Source organism: Panthera tigris, chromosome B3 (genome assembly GCF_018350195.1).
Source record: "Panthera tigris isolate Pti1 chromosome B3, P.tigris_Pti1_mat1.1, whole genome shotgun sequence".
In the NCBI taxonomy this organism is placed as follows: domain Eukaryota; kingdom Metazoa; phylum Chordata; class Mammalia; order Carnivora; family Felidae; genus Panthera; species Panthera tigris.
In genome coordinates, this window is record NC_056665.1 from 61,662,695 (window position 1) to 61,685,343 (window position 22,649).

The 22,649-nt window shown below is 38.5% G+C and overlaps 1 protein-coding gene across 5 annotated transcripts in view; it reads left to right on the forward strand.

Annotated features, from left to right (window-relative positions):
* Positions 1–21,960, forward strand: part of EXD1 (exonuclease 3'-5' domain containing 1) — a 37,850-nt gene extending 15,890 nt beyond the window's left edge. For 3 of the 5 annotated variants that reach the window (XM_042989125.1, XM_042989124.1, XM_042989123.1), the window contains exons 6-13: positions 3,217–3,275; positions 6,828–6,914; positions 10,304–10,408; positions 10,491–10,571; positions 14,283–14,372; positions 15,122–15,265; positions 15,930–16,121; positions 20,917–21,960. In XM_042989125.1, the coding sequence (XP_042845059.1) occupies positions 3,217–3,275; positions 6,828–6,914; positions 10,304–10,408; positions 10,491–10,571; positions 14,283–14,372; positions 15,122–15,265; positions 15,930–16,121; positions 20,917–21,555 (1,397 nt within the window). In that variant the 3' untranslated portion in view covers positions 21,556–21,960. The remainder of the gene's footprint in view (positions 1–3,216; positions 3,276–6,827; positions 6,915–10,303; positions 10,409–10,490; positions 10,572–14,282; positions 14,373–15,121; positions 15,266–15,929; positions 16,122–20,916) is intronic. The other 2 variants (XM_042989126.1, XM_042989127.1) reach the window with 2 other exon arrangements.
* Positions 21,961–22,649: the final 689 nt, after the last annotated feature.

Consider the following 22,649-nt stretch of genomic DNA (forward strand, 5'->3'; position numbering starts at 1 on the left):
AGCTCCATTATAGGAAGCAGACACTAAATAAGATAAATCAATATAAAATATAGTATGCTGGTGCCAAATGCTAAGGAGAAAAAAAATAGAAAAAAGGGAAAGAGTGTGTGAAGAGAGTGGTTTTACAATTTTAGCGTGTTCAGGACAGGCCTCACTGAAATGGTGACATTTGAGCAAAGGCCTGAGGAGATGAAGGATTGAGCAGTGTGTATCTGAGGGAAATGTTTTTTAGGCAGAAAAAAGAAGAACTACTAAGGCCCTGAGATAGGAACGTGCCAGGATCTTGAAGGAATAGCAAGATCAGTGTAGCTGGAGCAAAGAGAAAGATAGATGAAGTCGGGTAGGCCTATCATGGAGGTCACTGTAGATCATTGAAGAGACTCAAGCTTCTACTCTGAAATGAGAAGAAAAGCCATTGGAAGATTTTTGGTTTTATCATTTCTCTAATGACTAAGAATGTTAAGGATCTTTTCGTGTCCTTATTTTCTGCCTGAATATTTTTGGTGAAATGTCTGTTCATATCTATTGCACATTTTCTTACTGGATTGTTTTATTATTATTCAGTGTTGGAGTTCTTTATATATTCTGGATATAAATCTTTCCTCAAATATGTGCTTACAAATATTTCTGCAAGTCTGTAATTTGTCTTTTTATTCTCTTAAAGTATGTCTCAAAGAGCAGACATTTTTAGTTTTGGTAAAGTATAATTTATACATTTTTTTCTTTTATGGATTGTACTTTGGATATCAAGAAGTTTTTTCCTCAGTCACAGAGGTTTTCTCCTATGTTTTCTTCTAGAAGCTTCATGATTTCAGCTTACATTCAGGTCTAGGATCCATTTTTACTTAATTTTTGTACACGATGTGAAGTATGGATCAGCATTTGTTGTTTTGTTTTGCTTTGTTTTGTTTTGTTGTTGGATGAGAATAGCCAATTGTTCCAGTACCCTTTTTTGAAAAGACTGTTATTTTCTAAAATTACCTTTGCACCTTTGTCAAAAATTAGTTTTCTATATATATGTAGGTTTATTTCTGGATGCTATATTCTGTTAGATTGATCTATTTTTCTGTATTTATACCAATACAAGACTATTTTGTTCACTGCTTTTTAAAAAACTGTTTTGTTTACTATTGATTGATGATAGATCTTAAAATCAGGTAGTGTTAGTTCTCCAACTTTGTTCTTCTTCAGAGTTGTTTTGGATATACTATGTTCTTTGCATTTCCCATGAATTTTAATTTTTTTTAATGTTTATTTATTATTGAGAGACAGAGAGACACAGAGTGTGAGCAGGGGAGGGGTAAAGAGAGGGGAAGACACAGAATCTAAAGCAGGCTCCAGGCTCTGAGCTGTCACTACAGAGCCGGATGCGGGGCTTTAACTCACAAACTATGAGATCATGACCTGAGCCGAAGTCTGTTGCCTAACCAACTGAGCCATCCAGGCTCCCCTTCCCCATGAATTTTAGAATCAGGTTGCCAAAAAACCTTTGAAATTTTTACTGGGATTGCAATGAAATTAGTAGATCAGTTTGGGGAATATTGGCATCTTAACAAAATTGAGTATTCCAGTCTCTTAACCCCATGTATCCATCCCTGAGATCTTTAATTTCTCAGCAGTGTTTTGTAGTTCTCAGTTATAAGTTCTACACATCTTTTGCTGTATTTATCCCTAAGTATTTCACATTTTATATTATTATAAATGACATTTAAAAAAATTTCTACTTCCCACTGGATAGTATCGAGCAGAAGAATAACATGATCAGACTTCTGTTTTAACAAAGTTATTCTGGATGCTATATAGATCCTGAGAGAAGGACAAAAGTGAAAGCATGAATACCTGTTAGGCTATTGAAATAATTTTAAGACGAGTTGATACGGTAGCTTGGACCCTAGTGGTAGCAGTATCTTAAACAGTGGTGGAATTCTGGATGTATGTTGAGGCATAGCCAACACAGTGTACTGGCGTGTTAGATGGGGATGTGAGAGAAAGAAGGGAATCAAGGGTGACTTCGGGGATTTTGATCTGAGTAGCCTGAAGTATGGAGAGTGATTTAACTGAGATGAGAACCATGCTGGGTAGAACAGGTTTGGGGAGATGATTAAGAGTTTTGGTCCACTGAAGTCTGAATGTAAGCCTAGAGATGAGGAGAAAGGTCTGACATGGAGATACAAATGCAAGAGTTAGCCCATAGATGATATTAAAAACCTTGAGACTAGATGAGATCACCAGAAGAGTGAGTATGGATAGAGAAAAACAGGTGTGTGGACTGTCCTATGCTACTCCAAAGTTTTAAAGGTTGGAGATGAAGAGAAACTGTATGTTATGTTATACCTCTAAGTATTTAAATTGCATGATTTAAAAACGTAAGTAAGGACCCAGAGAAATCCAAAAGTGTGGGCTATGGCCCATCTCCAGGACTGACTTGTTTTAAAGCATTATTTTTTTTAAGTGTATTCATTTATTTTGAGAGAGAGAGCCTGCACAAGCAGGGGAGGGGCAGAGAGAGAGAGAGAGAGAGAGAGAATCCCAAACAGGCTCCACGTTCTCAGCACAGAGCCCAACAAAGGGCTTGAACCCACAAACTGTGAGATCATGACCTGAGCCAAAATCAAAAGTTGGTCGCTTAACTGACTGAGCCACCCAGGCACCCCTAAACTGTTATTTTTTTATTATTATTATGAACATCCTTTTAAAAAGGACATGTCTAGGTGAGTGTATGACTTCTGCTCAGGTCAGGATCTCGTGGTTCATGAGTTTGAGCCCTGTATTGGGCTTTGTGCTGACAGCTCAGAGCCTGGAGCCTGCTTCGGATTCTGTGTCTCCCTTTCTCTTTGTTCCTCCCCCACTCCCACTCTGTCTCTCTCTCTCTCAAAAATAAATAAAGATTAAAAATAATGATTTTCAAAAAGGACGTGTCTTAAAATATTGAAGACATAAATCTATGAGGAGGGAAACATTACTGGATTTTCACAGGAAATGATTAAATAATCTAATTCATCAGATTATCATTGGTGGGGCTTTTGTTTATTCTCATTTGAGAAACAGGATGCTAGAGTGTTCACTGTGTAATGGGCTGACGCAGGTGATAATGAAATAACATTAGACCTTTGAGTTGCAATAGAGGAGGAATTTATGAGTATGGCTAAAATTAGTGGGAGGGCAATTCTATTGCCAGAGAAGACAAACATACCTATTACCATCATTCTCCTGCAGAAGAAGAGGAGGTGACATACACAGTCATTGATCAGTTCCAGCAGAAGTTTGGTGCTGCAGTAAGTATTGACCTTCCTACTATTGTCTGCATGTAGGCATCATGTTTATGTCTGATAAATTTGTCTCTTACTAAAGGATCATTGATATTTTCCCTAATAATTCAACAAAATAGGGGCGCCTGGGTGGCTCAGTGGGTTGGGCGTCCGACTTCAGCTTAGGTCATGGTCTCACAGTCTGTGAGTTCAAGCCCTGTGTCGGGCTCTGTGCTGACAGCTCAGAGCCTGGAGCCTGCTTCAGATTCTGTGTCTCCCTCTCCCTCTGCCCCTCCCCTGCTCATGTTCTGTCTCTCTGTCTCAAAAATAAATAAGAACATTTTTAAAAATTTAAAAAAGTAACAATTCAACAAAATATATGAGTGCCTGCTATACGCCAGGCCTTGTTCTGAGGTCTGGGGTAAATAATAATAAAGACAGGGGCGCCTGGATGGCTCAGTTGGTTAAGTGTCTGACTTCAGCTCAGGTCATGATCTCGCGGTCCGTGAGTTCGAGCCCTGCATCGGGCTCTGTGCTGACCGCTCAGAGCCTGGAGCCTGTTTCAGATTCTGTGTCTCCCTCTCTCTCTGACCCTCCGCTGTTCATGCTCTGTCTCTCTCTGTCTCAAAAATAAATAAACGTTAAAAAAAATTAAAAAAAAATAATAAAGACAAAGTTCCACCCCTCAGGGAGTTTACATTTTAATGCAAGAAAATAAACAATTGCATATTACCTGGTGAGAAGTGCTATGAAGAAAAATAAAGTGTGGTTTGAGGAGTAGAGTACAAGGAGTTCCCATTTTATATAGGGTGGACAGAGAAAACCTCTGTGAAGAGAGGACATTGGAACAGAGACCCCAAAGAAGGGAACTAGCTATTGGATATTTAGGTAAAGAACTTGGAAAAAAGCATAATTATCAAGTGCAAAGACTCTGAGGATGAAGCACACTTCACTTGTGTGGAGGAACAAACAGCAGGGATGCAAGACCACAGTGAAGAAGGATAGGAAATGGAAGGGGTCAGGTGGAAGATCGGGCAGGGCATTTTGGACATTATAAGGATTTTGAGTTTGACTTGAGTAGGATAAAAAGCCATTGGCAGTTTTAGAGGTGAGTCAGATATTTTTTTTACTCCTATTTAAAAAAATTCATTCTAGATTCTCTTTTTAGGCATCTATAATCATATATTCAGACATGACAGTAACTATTCAGCCTAGTGTACAGTTCACAGATGGATTTCAGGGGAGTCATTAAGCTTTCTGTTTAGATACAAGCTTATACTTGTGCATGGGTGCATTTTTTTAATGGGAGAGCATTAGCTTTCCATGGATTCTTTTTTCTTTAACCACTTAAATGAGATGTAGTTCACATGCCCTAAAATTCACCAATTTAAAATGTATAGTTCACTGGATTTTAGCATATCTACAGAGTTGTAAATATGCCACAAAGAATTTGAAAACATTTTCCTTTTTTTGAAGTTTTTTTGTTTTTAAAGTAATCTCTACACCCAATGTGGGGCTCAAACTCACAACCTGAGATCAAGAGTCACTCTACCAACTGAGCCAGGCCAGGCACCCGTAGACATTTTCGATACCCCCAAAAGAAACCCTACACTTGGTAGGTGTCACCTCCATTCCTCCCCAGTCCCCAGCCCTGGCAACTTTTCTGCCTCTATGGATTTGCCTGTTTAGGACATTTTGTGTAAATGGAGTCATACAATATGTAGTCATTCGTGACTGGCTTCTTTTGCTTAGCATATTTTCATGGTTGATGTATTTTATAGCATGTATCAGTGTTTCACTTATTTCCATTGCCAAATAATACTCCTTTATATGGATATACCATATTTTATTTATCCTTTCACCATTTGAGTTCTTCCTACTTTTTGGCTATTATGAATAATGCTGCTATGAACATTCATGTACAAGTTTTTTTTTGCACATATATTTTCATTTCTCTGGGATAGATACTTATGAGTGCAATTGCTGGATCATCTAGTAACTCTGTGTTTAACTTTTTGAGAGTCGACCATTGTTTTCCAAAGGTGCTATACCATTTCACATTGCCACCAGCAGGATATGGGGGTTCCAATTTCTCCACATTCTTACCAAAACTTGTTATCTGTCATTTTGATTGTAACCATCTTAGTGGTGTGAAGTGGTATCTCATTGTGGTTTTGACTTACATTTCCATGATGGCTAATAATGTTGAACGTTTTTCATGTGCTTACTGCATATTTACATATCTTCTTTGGAGAAATGTCTATTCCCTTGCCCATTTTTTTTTACATAGGCTTCACGCCCAACTTGGGGCTTAAACTCATGATCCTGAGATCAAAGAATCACATGCTTTACCAATTGAGCCAACCAAGTGCCCCTCCTTTGCCCATTTTTAAATTGAGTTATAAGAATTCTTTATATATCAACATATTCTTTGAAGGGTCAAATGATAATAACAAAAAATGAGGTAAGAACCTGGAAATTTGAAGAGGTTGTTGGAAATTCTTGTCAATAGGGAAATTCAGGTTTTGTTTTCAAAGTTCTGCAGCCTTCTTGCTATTGCCTGAGGATGGAACTAAAATTCAGTCCCTTTTTTTAATCATTGATGGAAGATACTCAATGCAGAACACTCTATGCTCTCTTGAGGAAGATATCATGCTAGTGAAAGTTACCATGTCCTTCTATTCTTGAGTAATTTGCCTGCCTGTAAAATGGGGAGAATCTTGTATCATATAGATGTTTTCATAGATTATGGATTAAGGATTTTAGAAGTGTATAATGTTTTGAAATAGGATAAGATTATAGATAATTGAAGGACCAGCATGTGTTCTTGGAATACCGTGACATCAGTTTTGAGTCACTTAATGAATCTAAGACTTTAAGGGACCTATTGAGTTCTTGTTTCTCTCATTCTGAACAGTATATACTGTGAGACTCAGCCACGATGTGAGTTCCCTTCTGGTACAGTAAATTGCCTGTGTCAGGGCAGTGTTCTTTGCATGAGGAATCTGGTCATAAGGATAGAACTCTTTTGGGGGTTCCTGGGTGGCTGAGTCGTTAAGTATCCAACTCTTAATTTCAGCTCAGGTCACAATCTCATGGTTCGGGAGATTGAGTCCCACATCGGGCTCTGTGCTGTCAGCCCAGAGCCTGCTCAGGATTCTCTCTCTCCCTCTGTCTCTCTCTGCGCCTCCCCCTGTTCACTCACACACTCTCTCTTTCTCTCTCAAAATAAATAAATAAACATTTTAAAAAAGATAGAAATCTTTTGCTATACTATCAGTGATAACAAAAGGTATCTGAGTTTTCAACTCTTAGCATCTAGAATATGATTTATTTTCCAGTTGTGTAATAATTTTGCAAAAAATAAAAAGAGGATTAGAAATGTTCAGTGTTGTGCATGTGAGAGAGAGAGAGAGAGGAGAGAGAGAGAAGCAGACTTGTGTTTTGGGTAAGTCAAATTTTGTAAGTTTAGAAAACATTATCCCACTTTGTTAATTGCTAGCCATTTTACTTGTGCCATTCATGATGTCATAATTGGAACATTTATTCCCTAGAGATTTTCTTCCTTTTTCTCCCCAGATGCTTCACATCAAGAAGCAGAGTGTCCTGAGTGTGGCAACAGAAGGTGCTAATGTGTGTCGTCATGGGAAGCTGTGTTGGCTTCAGGTAAAAGATACTTTAAACTTTTTATTTTGAAATAATTGTGGATTTACTGGCAAATTAATTTTAATTGTCTTCTTGATGTCACCTCAGTGTCACTGTCCTATAACTTGTTTGGAATGTCTTTCACTCTTCTAGTACTTTCTCTTTTCAAAAGGAAAGACGGGCAGCTGGGTGGCTCAGTCAGTTGAGCGTCCAACTCTTGATTTCAACTCAGGTCATGATCCCAGGCTCGTGGGATTCAGCTCCAGGTTGGGCTCTGCACTTAGTGGAGCCCAATTGGGATTTCTTTCCCTCTGTCCCTCCCTACCCACTGCTCATTCTCTGTCTCTAAAAATTAAAAAAATTTGAAAAAAAGGAAAGAGCTTCTGTCACTTTATAGGTTCACTTTTATAATCATCATTGCTGTGCTCATCAAGGCTCTGTTTGAGGTCTTCTTTCCCAGCTCTGTTCTCTCACCTTAGATCTGTGAAGAATTTCAGAGGCGGCTGGCTGGCTTAGTGAAGTGTGCGACTCTTGATCTTGGGATCGTGAGTTCGAGCTCCACGTTGGGTGTAGAGATTACTTAAAAAAACAAAATCTTTAATTTAATTAATGTTTTAAAGTAGTCTCTACACCTAATGTGGGGCTTGAACTTCCAACTCCAAGATCAAGAGTCACATGCTCTACCACCTGAGCCAGCCAGGCGTCCCAAAAATAAAATCTTAAAAAAAACCCACAAAGACACGTGAAGAATTTTTATATTACCTTCTGGTTGGTAGCATTCCACAGCAGTATTCTGCCACATCATTTTCATTTTCATGGACCTGGGAGATGTCAGGTGAGGATCCCAATTATGTCAAAAGATGTTTGTAGTGAGCCTTGAAAAGTTATAGGATGGGCTTTGGATCAACCTCGGCAGCATCAGTTTTTAAGGGGGGGCAAGAAAACAGGCTGAATATTCTTTGAGTCAGGAACTACCTCTACCTATTGAGATTATCAATTTTATTATGATTGGCTATCTGCCTACTTCTCAGGGTTACACTGAAGTATGTATCGTAAATAATTCAATTCAAAATATGAAAAAAATTCTGTGAGAACCTAGTCTCTTGGCATCATTTTATGGTGAAAAATCAGAAACCACTTTAGTTAACAATAGGAGACATTACTGTAGATTTGATAGATCTTACACAGCTGCCAAAAATTGATGACGAGTACAATGTAGAAAAATGTTTGAAAAGTTATGAGTGGAAAACAGCAGGATATAGAACTGAAGGCATATTCTCAGAACCATGTACATTGTTTGCATATGAAAAATGGAAAGGAGCAATGTGTGGCATGTATTGGTTCACCGAAGAAATGTCTAAGCTATCCATGCTCCTAGTTCTGTTCTAGTTGATATATGTGCAGTGGTGAATCTGTTCTCTCACAGAGTTTATAGTCTAGCAGAGAATTACTCTCCAAACTTTTATAATGTGCCTATTCAGTTTGTATAGTTAAGGAAGTAGAGAAAACACAGGGAGTGTCTATTTTAGGTGTCATATTCTAGCAGACAACATGAAAGACCTGAGAATGGGTGCCAGGTAGGTCTGGAAATTGTAGCTATATCAACAGCTCCTAAAATGACAAAGAAGGCACTAGACTGCCATGTCGCTGGCTCTCTAGACCTTATTTGATCTCTCTTTGCCTTCATTCTCTGACTTAGTAGATTATCCAGCAATATAGTACTGCCTTTGTGACCTTTGTGATCAGAAACAATCTGAAATTCTTACAATTGTATAAAATTGATCTAAAAAGCCATGTTTCGGGGCACCTGGGTGGCTCAGTCGGTTGAGCGTCTGACTTCGGCTCAGGTCATGATCTCACGGTTCATGGGTTCAAGCCCCGCATTGGGCTCCACGCTAACAGCTCGGAGCTTGGAGCCTGCTTTGGATTCTGTGTCTCCCTCTCTTTCTTCTCCTCCCCTCCTTGCAGTCTGTCTCTCAAAAATAAAAATAAACACTAAAAAAAATAAAAAGCCATGTTTCACATCCTACCATTTGTGGCACTTTATTTGTTGCCTTTTTAAAACTGCTAAAGGGCAGAGATCTTGTCTTATGAGTAGTATTTTTTTTCATCTTTATTTATTTGAGAGAGAGTATGTGCGTGTGTGCTTGGGTTGGGGGGTGGGCAGAAGGAGAGGGAGAGAGAGAATCCCAAGCAGGCTCCTCACTGAGCTTGGAGCCTGATGTGGGCCTTGACCTCACGACTGCAAGATCACCACCTGAGCCGATACAAGAGTCGGAGGCTCAACCAACTGAGCCACCCACATGCCCTTTTTATGAGTAATTTTATGTAACACCTAACATAACCATGCATATTATGAGACTCAGAGAAATAGCACTTTTGGTTATTAACAATGAAATGCTGTTCATTCCCTTTCAACCTATAATCCTTGGATTGCTAAAATGCCATGCGTGAAAGGTAAAACATTAAGTTTGAGATTGTAAAAAGCAGAAGGCTAAATCCACTAGCTTGTGTCTCTTTCTGTTCTTTTGAAAAATCAGTGATAGTTTTTCTTAGATTAATTTAAACTTCTTTTTCCTAAGAATCACTGAGTGCCTATTGTTTACTTTAAAAGTGACAATCTGAGAGGGGCATCTGGGTGACTCAGTTAAGCGTCTGACCTTGGCTCAGATCATGATCTCATGGTTTATGAATTCGAGTCCCACATCTGGCTCTGCACTGACAGCTCAGAGCCTGGAGCCTGCTTTGGATTCTGTGTCTACCTCTGTCTCTGCCCTGCCCCGCCCCTGTTTGGGCTCTGTGTCTCTCACTCTCTCAAAAATAAATACCCCCCCCCCCAAAAAAAAAGTGAGGATGTGAGGAGCGCCTGGGGGACTCAGTCAGTTGAGTATCTGATTCTTTTTTTTTTTTAATTTTTTTAAATGTTTATTCATTTTTGAGAGAGAGAGACAGAATGTGAGCAGGGGAGGGGCAGAGAGAGAGAGGGAGATACAGAATCTGAAGCAGGCTCCAGGCTCTGAGCTGTCAGCACAGAGCCTCATGTGGGGCTCGAACCCACAAACCCTGAGATCATGACCTGAGCCAAAGTCAGACAGTCAACTGACTGAGCTACCCAGGCACCCCAGCATCTGATTCATGATTTTGGCTGGGGTCATAATCTCGTGGTTCATGGGTTCGAGCCCTGTGTTGGGCTCTGCACTGGCAGTGAGGAGCCTGCTTGGGATTCTCTCTCTCCCTCTCTCTCTCTCTCTGCCCTCTCCCCAGAGACTGTCTCTCTCAAAATAAATAAATAAAACTTAAAGAAAATAAAAGTGAGGATGTGAAATATTTTATCACATGTCTTTCTTGATCCTCAGATCCCCTTGCCTAGTTCTTTTTTATTCTTTGTATGTCTGGATGGTCTTTTGTAGGTAGCCACAAATAGCCGAGTTTACTTATTTGACATTTTCCTTCTGGGAAGTCGTGCTTTCAACAATGGACTTCAGATGGTATTAGAAGACAAGAGAATTTTGAAGGTGAGTGTGTAAGCTGATTCCTCAGCTATTAAGATTAGCAACCAGGTTCTAATTACTCTGTCTTTGTCTTCTGATTCCTTAGGTTATCCATGATTGTCGTTGGCTTTCTGATTGCCTCTCTCATCAGTATGGAATTTTGCTGAATAATGTCTTTGACACACAGGTACATGCGGGGAAACCATAGATTCAGTCCAGCATATATAGTTTTTATAGGAAATAGGGCTTATCTGATGAGTGATTGAATTTTTGTGTGTGCCTCATTCTTGTCCACTTGTCATTTGGTGAACTGTGAAAGCACTACAGAAAAGTTACTTAAAATTATTTAGGATTTTTTCCCCTCATTTTGCTCCAGAATTTGTCAAATAAGAAGCAAACTCTGGGGCACCTGGATGGCCCAGTTGGTAGAGCATGTAACTCTTGATCTCAGAGTCATGAATTTGAGTCCCACGCTGGGTGTAGAGATTACTTAAAAAATAATAATAATAAAATCTCAAAATTAAAAAAAAAAGAGGCAAGCTCAATATTCTACAGCATTCACAAACTCAAAGGATTTGGAGGTCATTCAGAAGTCTGACATGAATCACTTAATGTGAGGTAAATAATCACATCTGTGCCTTTAGCACATATGTATCAGTTAGGATTGATGGCTTGTCAGCATGTAGCTCAGAGAAGCAGGTTGTCTTAGATATGCCCCAAAAGCCTATTCTAGGCCAAAATAGCCTGAATATATGTGGTTTTTCTCTCCTCTAAATAACTCTAGAGAAATAAGAAATCCTTAGTTTATACTAACTAGCTCTTAGAGCTCATGTGTGTTTCTGGTTTGGCTGTGAGAATAGTAAAACCACTAGTTTTCATTATGTTTTCTTTAGGTTCTTCTAGTCTTCTAGGCTTATGCCAGTTAAAGGGACATGTTGAATACATAAGCCTAGTGCCTTTGGAGAGGTTTAAAATAATGAGTTAGCCAGTTATCTTTTTTTTAATGTTTACTTATTTTTGAGGGAGAGAGAGAGAGAGAGAGCACGTGCACATAAGTGGGGGAAGGGCAGAAAGAGAAGGAGGCAGAGGATTCAAAGCCAGCTCTGCACTGACAGCATTGAACCTGATGTGGGGCTCAAACTTAGGAACCGAAATGTGAGATCATGACCCGAGCTGAAGTAGACACTCAACTGACTGAGTCACACAGTCATCCCTCATTTTATTATTATTATTATTATTATTATTACTACTACTATATTTTAAATAATCTCTATGCCCCAGCCAATTTAAAGAAAAATTTTTTAAATTTTTTTCAATATATGAAATTTATTGTCAAATTGATTTCCATACAGCACCCAGTGCTCATCCCAAAAGGTGCCCTCCTCAATACCCATCACCCTCCCCTCCCTCCCACCCCCCCCATCAACCCTCAGTTTGTTCTCAGTTTTTAAGAGTCTCTTATGCTTTGGCTCTCTCCCACTCTCACCTCTTTTTTTTTTTTTTCTTAAAGAAATTTTTAAGTTTATTCACTTAGAGAGAGAGAGAGAATGCACACGTGCATGTGTAAGTGGAGGAGGGGCAGAGAGAAAGAGGGAGAGAGAATCAATCCCAAGCAGGCTCTGCACTGTCAGTGCAAAGCCCAATATGCGGCTGGAACTCAGAACTGGGAGGTCATGACCTGAGCTGAAGTCAGACGCTTAAATGACAGCCACCCAGGCACCCACATTTTTTTTAATTTTTAAAAAATTTTTGGGGTGTCCGGGTGGCTCAATCGGTTAAGCATCTGAGTTCGGCTCAGGTCATGATCTCACAGTTCGTGAGTTTGAGCCCCGCATCAGCCTCTGTGCTGACAGCTCAGAGCCTGGAGCCTGCTTTGGATTCTGTGTCTCCCTCTCTCTTTGCCCCTCCCCTGCTCACGCTCTGTCTCTCAAAAATAAACATTAAAAAAATTTTTTTAAATAAATAAAAAATAAAAATGTTTAAATTAAAAAGTTTTTATTTTAGTGAGAGAGAGTGTGGGCAAGTGGGGGAGAAGGGCAGAGGGAAAGAGAGAGAGAGAGAGAGAGGGAGAGAGAATCTTAAGCAGGCTCCATGCTCATCAGGGAGCCCAACATGGGACTTAATCTCATGACCATGAGATCATGACCTGAGCCCAAATCAAGAGTCAGATGCTTAACCAACTGAGCCACCCAGGTGTCCCCTAGCCAATTATTTTTAGCAGATATTCCTAAAAGTTCAATTTTATGTTGTTAAATGTAGTTCATGTTTGCTCTTTATATATCTGCTCATGATGAACTTTATACCATTTCTCTTGTTTACATGTTCCTTGGACCTTCTTTCAGCATCTTTCACTATATGGAGATTATGTCTGGCTTCCTCCAAAATTTAAGAGAGAAGGGTGCCTGGGTGGCTGAGTCAGTTAAACGTCCAACTTTGACTCAGGTCACTATCTCCTGGTTTGTGAGTTTGAGTCCCACATCAGTCTCTCTGCTCTCAGCCCACTTTGGATCCTCTGTCTCCTTGTCTCTCTGTCCCTCCTTCCCACTTTCTCTCTTTCAAAAATAAATGTATATATAAAAAAAAAAGATTCTCTGCCTCTGCCCCTCGTCTCCTTGTGTGCACACATACGTGTGTGTGTATGTGTGTATGTGTGTGTGTGTGTGTGCGTGTGCTCTCTTTCAAAAAAATTTAAGTGGTGCCTGAGTGGCTCAGTAAGTTGGGCATCTGACTCTTGATTTTGGCTCAGGTCATGATCTCATGGTTTGTGGGTTTGAGACCCTCACTGGACTCTGTGTTGGCAGCGTGGAGTCTGTTTGGGATTCTCTCTCTCTCTCTCTCTCTCTCTCTCTCTCTGCCCCTCTCCTGCTCTCTCTCTCTCTCTCTCTCTCTCTCTCTGTCTCATAAATAAATAAATAAATAAACATTAAAAAAATTAAAAAATAAAAACTTCTTTAAAAAAAATAAAATGTGGCAGGGGCACCTGGGTGGCTCAGTCAGTTAAGCATCTGACTTTGGCTCAGGTCATGATCTCACGGTTTGTGAGTTCGAGCCCCACATCAGGCTCTGTGCTGACAGCTCAAAGCCTAGAGCCTGCTTCAGATTCTTTGTCCCCCTCTCTCTGCCCCTCCCCTGCTCATGCTCTGTCTCTCTTTCTCTCCCAAAAATAAACATACATACATACATACATACATACATACATACATAAAATGGGGGTGCCTCGGCGGCTCAATCAGTTAAGAGTACAATTCTTGGTTTTGGCTCAGGTTATGATCTCACGGTTCATGAATTCAAGCCCTGCATCTGGCTCTACACTGATAGCGAGGGGCCTGCTTGGGATTCTCTGTTTGCCTCTCTCTCTGCCCCTCACCCACTCATTCTCCATCCCTCTCTCAAATAAATAAACTTTGAATTAAATTAAATTTTTTTAATGTAAGAGAATTTCTCATTGTTCTCCTGAGGCCATCAGGCTTTTTTTTTTTTAATGTTTATTTTTGAAAGAGAGAGAGAGAGCACAAGTGCAAGAGGGCAGAGAGAGCGAGGAAGACAGAATCCGAAGCAGGCTCCAGGCTCTGAGCTGTCAGCACGTTAGGCTTCTTGATTAGACCCCATATGGAGACGTTGGCATATCTTTCCATGTTTTCTTTTCACATTTCCATAGTACAGGAAGCAAGAATTCAGAATTTTTCCAGTTTTTTCCCTTTAACACAATGTATTGATTTCCTATTGCTTTTGTAACAAATCACCACAAATTTAGCAGCTTAAAGCAAAATAAATTTGCTCTTTGATGGTTCTGGAGGTCAGCAGTCTGAAATCATTTTCACTGAACTAATGTCAAGATGTCAGCAGGGTTGGTTTCTTTTGGAGGCTCTGAGGGGAGTCTCTTTCTTTGCCTTTTCAGGTGTTACCTGTATTCTTTGGCTTGTGGCTCCTGCCATCTTCAGAGTGCACCACTGCAACTTCTGCTTCTATCAGCCGATCTCCTTTTCCCGTGACTATAATCAAATCTCTCTGCACCTCCCTCTTATTGTTACATTTAGGGCCCACCCATATAATTCAAGAGAATCTCCCTACCTCAATATCCTTACCTTAATCACTCCTACAAAGTCATTTTGCCATATAAGATAACATTGACAGATTCCAGGGGGTTAGGATATGGATGTCTCTGGGGGCCATTATTTAGCCTGCCACACACAAATTAAATAATATGTCCAATTCTTAATTTTTTTTTAAGATTTTACTATTTTTAAGTTATTTTTACACCCAGCATGGGGTTTCAATTCACAACCTTGAGATCAAGAGTCGTCGAATGCTCTACCAACTACGCCAATCAGGTGCCCTTCCTTTTCTTAATTTTATTAGCTTTCCTTACCGACACTTTGCCAGAGTTGCTGATAAGTAATACAAACACTTATTGAAATTTATTTTCCTTTCTCCATTGTCTAAAGGCACCAAAGAGTAATAGATAACTGTAAGGCAGGCAAATAAAAGGAGTAGAAGACAAAGTAGACAAGGATACATTAAAGTTGGGTGATCCTTTTCCTTTTTTTTTCCTCCTAATTTTTTAGAATAAGTTGACTGAACATCTTTTCTGTCGGCATTATCTATCATGTGGGTCTTTGGGGAAAATGGTATTTAATGACATTTTCTAAATATATTTCTATTTATGCCATGAGATAGGTCTCTATAAATATTCTATATTGTACAGACAAGTCTTTTTTTTTTTTTTTAATGCCACAGGTAGCAGATGTCCTTCAGTTTTCCATGGAAACAGGTGGCTTTCTTCCAAATTGCATCAGTTCTTTACAGGAGAGTTTAATCAGACACCTTAAAGTAGCCCCTAAATATCTCTCCTTTCTGGAAGAGAGACAAAAATTAATTCAGGTGGGTATTAAAGAATGTCCCACATGACATTAATTTTTTCAAGTGTTTTGTGAGCAGGATTATCAGCATATTATATAGACAACTGACAGTTGTTATGTAAGCATATGAGCATTGCCAAAATCTTAGTTGTTTCAAATGGAAATAGTTTGTGATCTCAAGTGAATAAAAGCCAGGATTCAGATTTGTACTCTGAAATAAATTTGCAATTCTCCAGGGGAAGAGAATTCCCATATTGTTGGGAATATGGATTAAGGTGATGGAAGAAAAATCATCCCAATTATTTCTCCAAAAGTAAGGTAAATTTTCCTTAGTTCCTAATAGCTCTGCCTACAAACTTAGGTCATGACTATATTGGCCTCAGTTTTGGTCCTATAATTAAGTCTACTTCAGTTTTGAATGAGAAGTCCTGATTGTTTGATGGATCAATTGATTGATCCATCTCTCTCTTTCTCTCGCCCTCCCACTCCATCTTTTCCCTCTAACATACACACACTCATACATACATGAATTGTGTGTGTATATTTTCGGAAGGCTAGCCAGAGTGTGAAGACAGAAGATAAAAACTGAAGAAAATGACAGTAACTCCTAAGCAACTCTTGAATAAACAGTTACTTTCTTTAAAGTTTTGCTTATTATTCAGAGAAAATTGTTTTGGTGTTTCTAGGAAAATCCAGAAGTGTGGTTCACACGACCTCTTTCACCATCTTTACTGAAAATTTTGGCCCTAGAGGCTACCTACCTACTACCCCTTCGTTTGGTACTCCTGGATGAGATGATGTCTGACCTAACCACCCTTGTGGATGGTTATCTAAACACCTATCGAGAAGGGTCCGCAGATCGCCTGGGAGGCACCGAGGTAGGTACAGCTGTCTGTGACTATATTTTTAGGACTTCCACTTCTGTCTTGGTCCTCGTGGAGGGCACAGTGATGCCCACTTTTCACAGCTACAGCAAATCCTGAGGCCAACTTGGTAATATTTTTGAAGGGGCTATAGCTTGGGCTTAATTCATCTCTTTGAGTACTTTTTCACAATATTAAGTTATGTTCTGTCAAGGAATGAATACATTTAAGATTTAATTACTAATTTTTAAGAAGCCAGCATAATGTAACAGAACTGTAGACCTGGAGTTGGCAAACTATAGCCCTAAGGCCACATCTGGCCCACAGATTGTTTTTATACAGCTCGAAGGTAAGAATGGTTGTTCTAGTTTTAAAGGATTGTTTAAAAAAAGTGTATGCAACAGAGAGCATTTGTAGCTAAAATATTTATTATTTGGCTCCTTACATAAAAGGGTTACAGTCTGCTGCTATTAGCCATTTTCTCTTAGGAATACTGAAGCAAAATCCTAAATAAAGTAATAGCATTTTTGGTATGATCCCTACTTAGCTGTATTTTACTAATACATCTTTTAGTATCTTTTAACGTGCTGCTGGTTTCTGCTTTACTATTAGCAAATTATCCATTTTACTGGAACAAACAAAGTCTTATGATTATCTCATGCATGCTGAAAAAAACGTAACTTTCCTGTATTTTGCTCTCACTGTTTAACAACAACAAAAAATTATAAAAATTCTTGCATACCTGGTTTGATTGGAGAATTTAAATATCTCTCATTTATCATCATAAAACTAAGGAGTTTTATAACTTTATTTTGTTCTCACTGTTTAATGCTGAAAAAATTTGGTAATATTCTATATACAGTACTGATTAAAGTTGGAATGCCTGATAAAACATATATCACAAGGAAGAAGTCTACATAATTTTTGATTGGGAACACTAACAGCATTCCCATTAATATCAAGAAAATACAAAAATTGTGACTACCACAACTACTTTAACATTTTTTTTGAAGCTATTAGCCAATGAAATTTGAAGGAAAAATAAAAAGACAAACTACAAAAATTGAACAGGATGAATCACAATTATGCCTGGCCTATTATACAACTGAAAACTGAAGAAAATCTATGGAAAAAGATTACCACAAAGGAACAATTTAGTAAAATGAGTACTGATATAAAACGTGATAGCTTTCCTACATCCATATACACAGCAAGAAAACATAATGGGAGAAAACATCCACTTATATGATTGTAACAAAAGGTAGAATACCTAGAAATAAATATTATAAGAAATGTGAAATATAGAGATAAAGAAAACATTAAAATATTACTGAATGACATAAGAGGACTTAAATGAATGGTGACACTAAGTATTTTTAGCAATCAGTTATTCCTGAATTAACTTTTGAATTTACCTCTATTCTAAGAAAAATATTAACAGCAGCTTTATTTTTGCAAACTATGATTGTAGTGTTTATAAAGATAAATATAAATAAGAATAATCCTGTCAGCTATGAAAACATTTAAGTCTATATTAAATAAAACAGGTGTGGGGCGCCTGGCTGGCTCAGCCAGTAGAGCATATGACTCTTGATCTCGGGGCTGTGAGTTTGCCACTTTGGGTACAGAAATTAGTTAAAAACAAACAAACAAAAATTAAAAATTAAAAATTAAAAGTTTGTGACTTGTACGTGTGTAGGCAGATCAATGGAAAATAGTAGAGAACCCAGCAGTAGCTCCAATATATATCTATCAGTATGGTTGGGATAAAGGTAGAATTTCCAATTAATGATAAAAAGATAATTATTCAATAAATGGCTTTAGGCAATTGACTAACTATTGTAGGGGAGGAGATCAGAGTTGGATTACTATTTCTTTTATTACCAAAGTAAACTCCTTGGATCAAGTATTTATGTAAACAGTGAGATTATAAAATTATTGGAGAAAAAAGAATTAAAAGAAAATTATTTCACAATAAGGAATGCTTTTCTTCCCCCCACCCCAATTCATTGAGGAATAATTGATAAAATTAATTGTATATAGCTAAAGTGTACATTGTGAAAATTTGCTATACATATACATTGTGGGAATCATTATTGACACTAAGATAATTAACACATTTGTCACCTCATATAGTTAACTCTGTGCGTGTATGGTGAAAATGCTGAAGATTTGATCTCAGCAACTTTCAATATACAATACCAAATTATTAACTATAGTTACCATACTGAACATTAGACCTTCAAAATTTATTTTTCTTGTAACTGAAAGCTTGCACCCTTTGACCTACATCTCCCCCTTTTCCCTTCCCCCCACCCCCTTGCAACCCCCATTCTATTGTTTCTATGAAATCAGCTTTTTTTTTTTTTTTTAAATTCCACATATAAGTGATACCATACAGTATTTGTCTTTCTCTGTCTGGTTTATTTCACTCAGCATAATGCCCTCTAAGTGCATCATTGTCACAAATGGCAGGATTTTTTTCTTTTTTATGGCTAAATAATATTCCATTGTGTGTGCGTGTGTGTGTATGTGTGTGTGAGTGAGAGAGAGGGTAACATTTTTTTTATCCATTCATGCATTGATAGACACAAGTTGGCTCTTATGAATAATGCTACAATATAAAGGGAGTGCAGATGTCTCTTTGAGATAGTGAAGTCATTTCCTTTGTATATATACCCAGATGTGAGATTGTTGGACTGTATGGTAGTTCTATTTTTAACTTTTTAAGGAACTTCCATACTGTTTTCCATAATAGCTATACCAATTCAATTTCTATTCCTGCCAACTGTGCATAAGAGTTTCCTTTTCTCCACATTCTTGCCATCATTTTGATAATAGCCATCCTAACAGGTCTGAGGTGACAACTCATTGTGGTTTGGATTTGCATTTCCCTGATGATTGCTGATGTCAGATACATTTCATATACCTATTGGCCATTTGAATGTCTTCTTGGAAAAAACGTCAATTCGGGTCCTTCGTTCATTTTTAAATTGGATTACCATTTGCTTTTTTGCTACTGAGTTGTATGAGGGAATGCTTCTATGTAATGCAGAAATACTCTGAAATCATAAAAGATGAATAAATTTGAGTTTAAAGTTTTTGTTTGGTGAAAATACTGTGAAGAAAGTCAAAAGGCAAGCAACCTGGGAAAAATTATTTGCCTCGTGTAACAAAGAGAATATTTTCTTAATATGTCTTTTATTGGGGGCACCTGGGAGGCTCAGTCGGTTAAGCGGCTGACTTTGGCTCAGGTCATGATTTCGCCGTCTGTGGGTTCGAGCCCCGCGTCGGGCTCTGTGCTGACAGCTTGGAGCCTGGAGCCTGTTTCGTATTCTGTGTCTCCCTCTCTCTGACCTTCCCCCGTTCATGCTCTGTCTCCCTCTGTCTCAAAAATAAATAAACATTAAAAAAAATTAAAAAAAATATGTCCTTTATTGTAGCATTTATGTAATGACAGAATACTGGAAACAGCCCAAATATCCATCTATATGGATTTGGTTAAATAAATTATGGCATATCCAGACAGCCCTTAAAAATGCTACTATAGAAGAATGTCCAAGGTAAACCTTATGGCTTAAAAAATCAAGATGCAGGGGCACCTGGGTGGCTCAGTCAGTTAAGCGTCCAACTTTGGCTCAGGTCATGATCTTGCAGTTCGTGAGTTCGAGCCCTGCATTGGGCTCTGTGCTGACAGCTCAGAGCCTGGAGCCTGCTTTGGATTCTGTGTCTCCCTCTCTCTGCTCCTCCCCCGCCCATGCTCTCTCTCTCTCTCTCTCAGTAATAAAGAAACTTTAAAAAATCAAAATGCAGAAGGATATATAACACTGTTAACCATTTGTATAAAATAATTTTTAGAAAGAGTTATCAAAATAAAAGTTTGAGAGAAAACAAAAATTGAAAAATGCAATCCAATGAGAAGATAAATATTTAGTAAAGGATATTTGTACACACACAATCACAGATGCATAGACTATCTTTGGGAGGCTACATAAGAAATTGCTTTTTAGAAAGTGCCCTTGCTAAGGCAATTGGGACCACAGGTTGGAGGGAACACTTACTTCTCATTGTGTAATCTTTTATTTTTTTTTAAGTTTATTTATTTTTGGGACAGAGAGAGACAGAGAATGAACGGGGGAGGGGCAGAGAGAGAGGGAGACAGAATCGGAAGCAGGTTCCAGGCTCTGAGCCATCAGCCCAGAGCCCGACGCGGGGCTCGAACTCACGAACCGCGAGATCGTGACCTGAGCTGAAGTCGGACGCTTAACCGACTGAGCCACCCAGGTGCCCCTCATTGTGTAATCTTTATACATGCACACACACATGCATAACACACAACACACACACACACACACACACACACACACACACACACACACAACTGTGGATTCAAAATATTTAAGTTAAGGGGCGCCTGGGTGGCTCACTTGGTTGAGCCTCCAACTTGAGCTCAGGTCATGATCTCATGGTTCATGAGTTTGAGCCCTACATCAGGCTGTGCACTGACAATGAGGATCTTGCTTGGGATTCTGTTCCTCTCTCTCTGCCCCATTCCTGTGTGCTTGCTCTCTCTCTCTCTCTGTCTCTCTCTCTCTCTATTTTCTCCAAATAAATAAACTTAAAAAAAATAAAGTTAAAATATATTTGTTAATAATAAAAAAATAGTACTATAGTTGAATACACTAGAGGGAGCTATAAGAACACATTTGAGTTGATCCTCACTAAATACTTTTAAGTGTAGTGCAAGTGATTTTAAGGACCATATTTAGAAGTTTGGTTACAGCAGACTTGTGTTGTTTTCTTTTCTTAGCCTACACGTATGGAGCTTCCAGAAGAGCTTCTTCAACTCAAGGATTTCCAGAAGCAGCGCAGAGAGAGAGCTGCAAAAGAATATAGGGTGAATGCACAGGGACTCCTAATAAGGACAAGGGTACATCCAAAGAAATCAGTGCCAGAGACAGCAGGGAAAGAGGGAAAAGTAGGGTTTTCCTTACTTTGTAAAAATTCTGTACTAGATGAAACTCATCATGTAAATTTGCTGAAAGAAGAATCTAAGAATAAACAAACTTCAACAGAACCTCAACATGTACCTCCCATGAAAGAAGAAACCAACGAGGATTATATCAATAAACTCATTTGCCCTGAGTCAGAGAGGCTAGAGGACCAGAGAATAGCTCAAAAAGAACACAGTAAGACACCCAAACAGGAGTTTCAGACAAGTTCATCTTTGAAAGAGGAGATAGAACAGTTACTGGTGGTGCAAAACCAGGAAGATCTAAAATGCACAAAACAAGATATTTCAGTGTCTCCTTCCCTTCCTCAGGAAACCAGAGTCTCTCCAAGTGACACCTTTCATCCTTTTAGAAAAGCCGTGTTTCCTACGTTTCCTCCCTGTCCAGCCTTGGAGAAAACTGATTCTTGGATAAATCCCTCTCCAAATCTGTCTTAGAAATGTGCAATTTGTTTTTGAGACTGTGAAGGTGGCTCACTTCTACCAGCCATACCTTCCTCAGAGCTTAAGTCTGTCATGTTGGAAATTTAGTTTTGCCTCAGTTACGAAGGAACGCCTTAGGGAAAATAATATTCTGTTGCTTACTTCTACATGCCTGGAATTTGATTAGGATGGGAATGAATAAGTTAAATAATGGAAGAAGTAAATTTTTTTATTATGTCACTGTGTGGAAATATTCCCAGTGGCCAGAGCAAATTATTTCTCATAATTTGGGTTTGGAGGATTTGAGGAGGGGAAGAATCTCGGGCTTAGTATCTGGAAGCTATATGCTTTTAAACTTTTTGTTTTGTTTTGTTTTTGTTTTTTTGTTTTTATTTTTAATAATTTAAGCTCTATGCCCAACCTGGGGCTCCAACTCACAACCCCAAGATCTGAAGTCACATGCTCTACTGACTGGCCAGCCAGGCACCCCTACTTTTAGACTTTTGTTGTATTTTTTGGTCTGAAAAAGGTTGGTAAAACTTTTGCCAATAAGTTTAAAAAAATTGGGAACTGGTAACTTTACCAGTACTTTTTTCCTTAGTAATATTTTCCTAAAATATTAACTTTATCAATTGTACCTCAAAAAAGCTGAGAAAATACCGACTTTTTAAAAATTGTAATGTTTTGTCTGTTTTGTGTCATAGACAGACACTAGTTAATGTTATTAACAGGCATCAGTATCTCAGTTTTAATTTCTTTTGATTCCCTTTACTTTTAGAAGGTTTTGTCCATTTTTGTAAGAAAGCAGGGGCTTCTTTTGAGTATGTTTATTATGTAAACTTGAAGTTTGATTCCCCTCTTTTGCCTGGAGTTGGTATACTTTTTTTTTTCTTAATTAAAAAAAATTTTTTTTCATTTTAAGTAGACCACACCCAATATGGGGCTTGAACTTACGAACTTGAGGCTAAGAGACACATTTTCTACCAACCAAGCCAGACAGGCATCCAGTTGGTATACATTTTTAGGGTGAAAGGAAGGCAGCTTGTACAGAGCCCTTTTTATATTGAATACTTGCAAGGTGCTCACATTCTATTGTATACAATGACCAA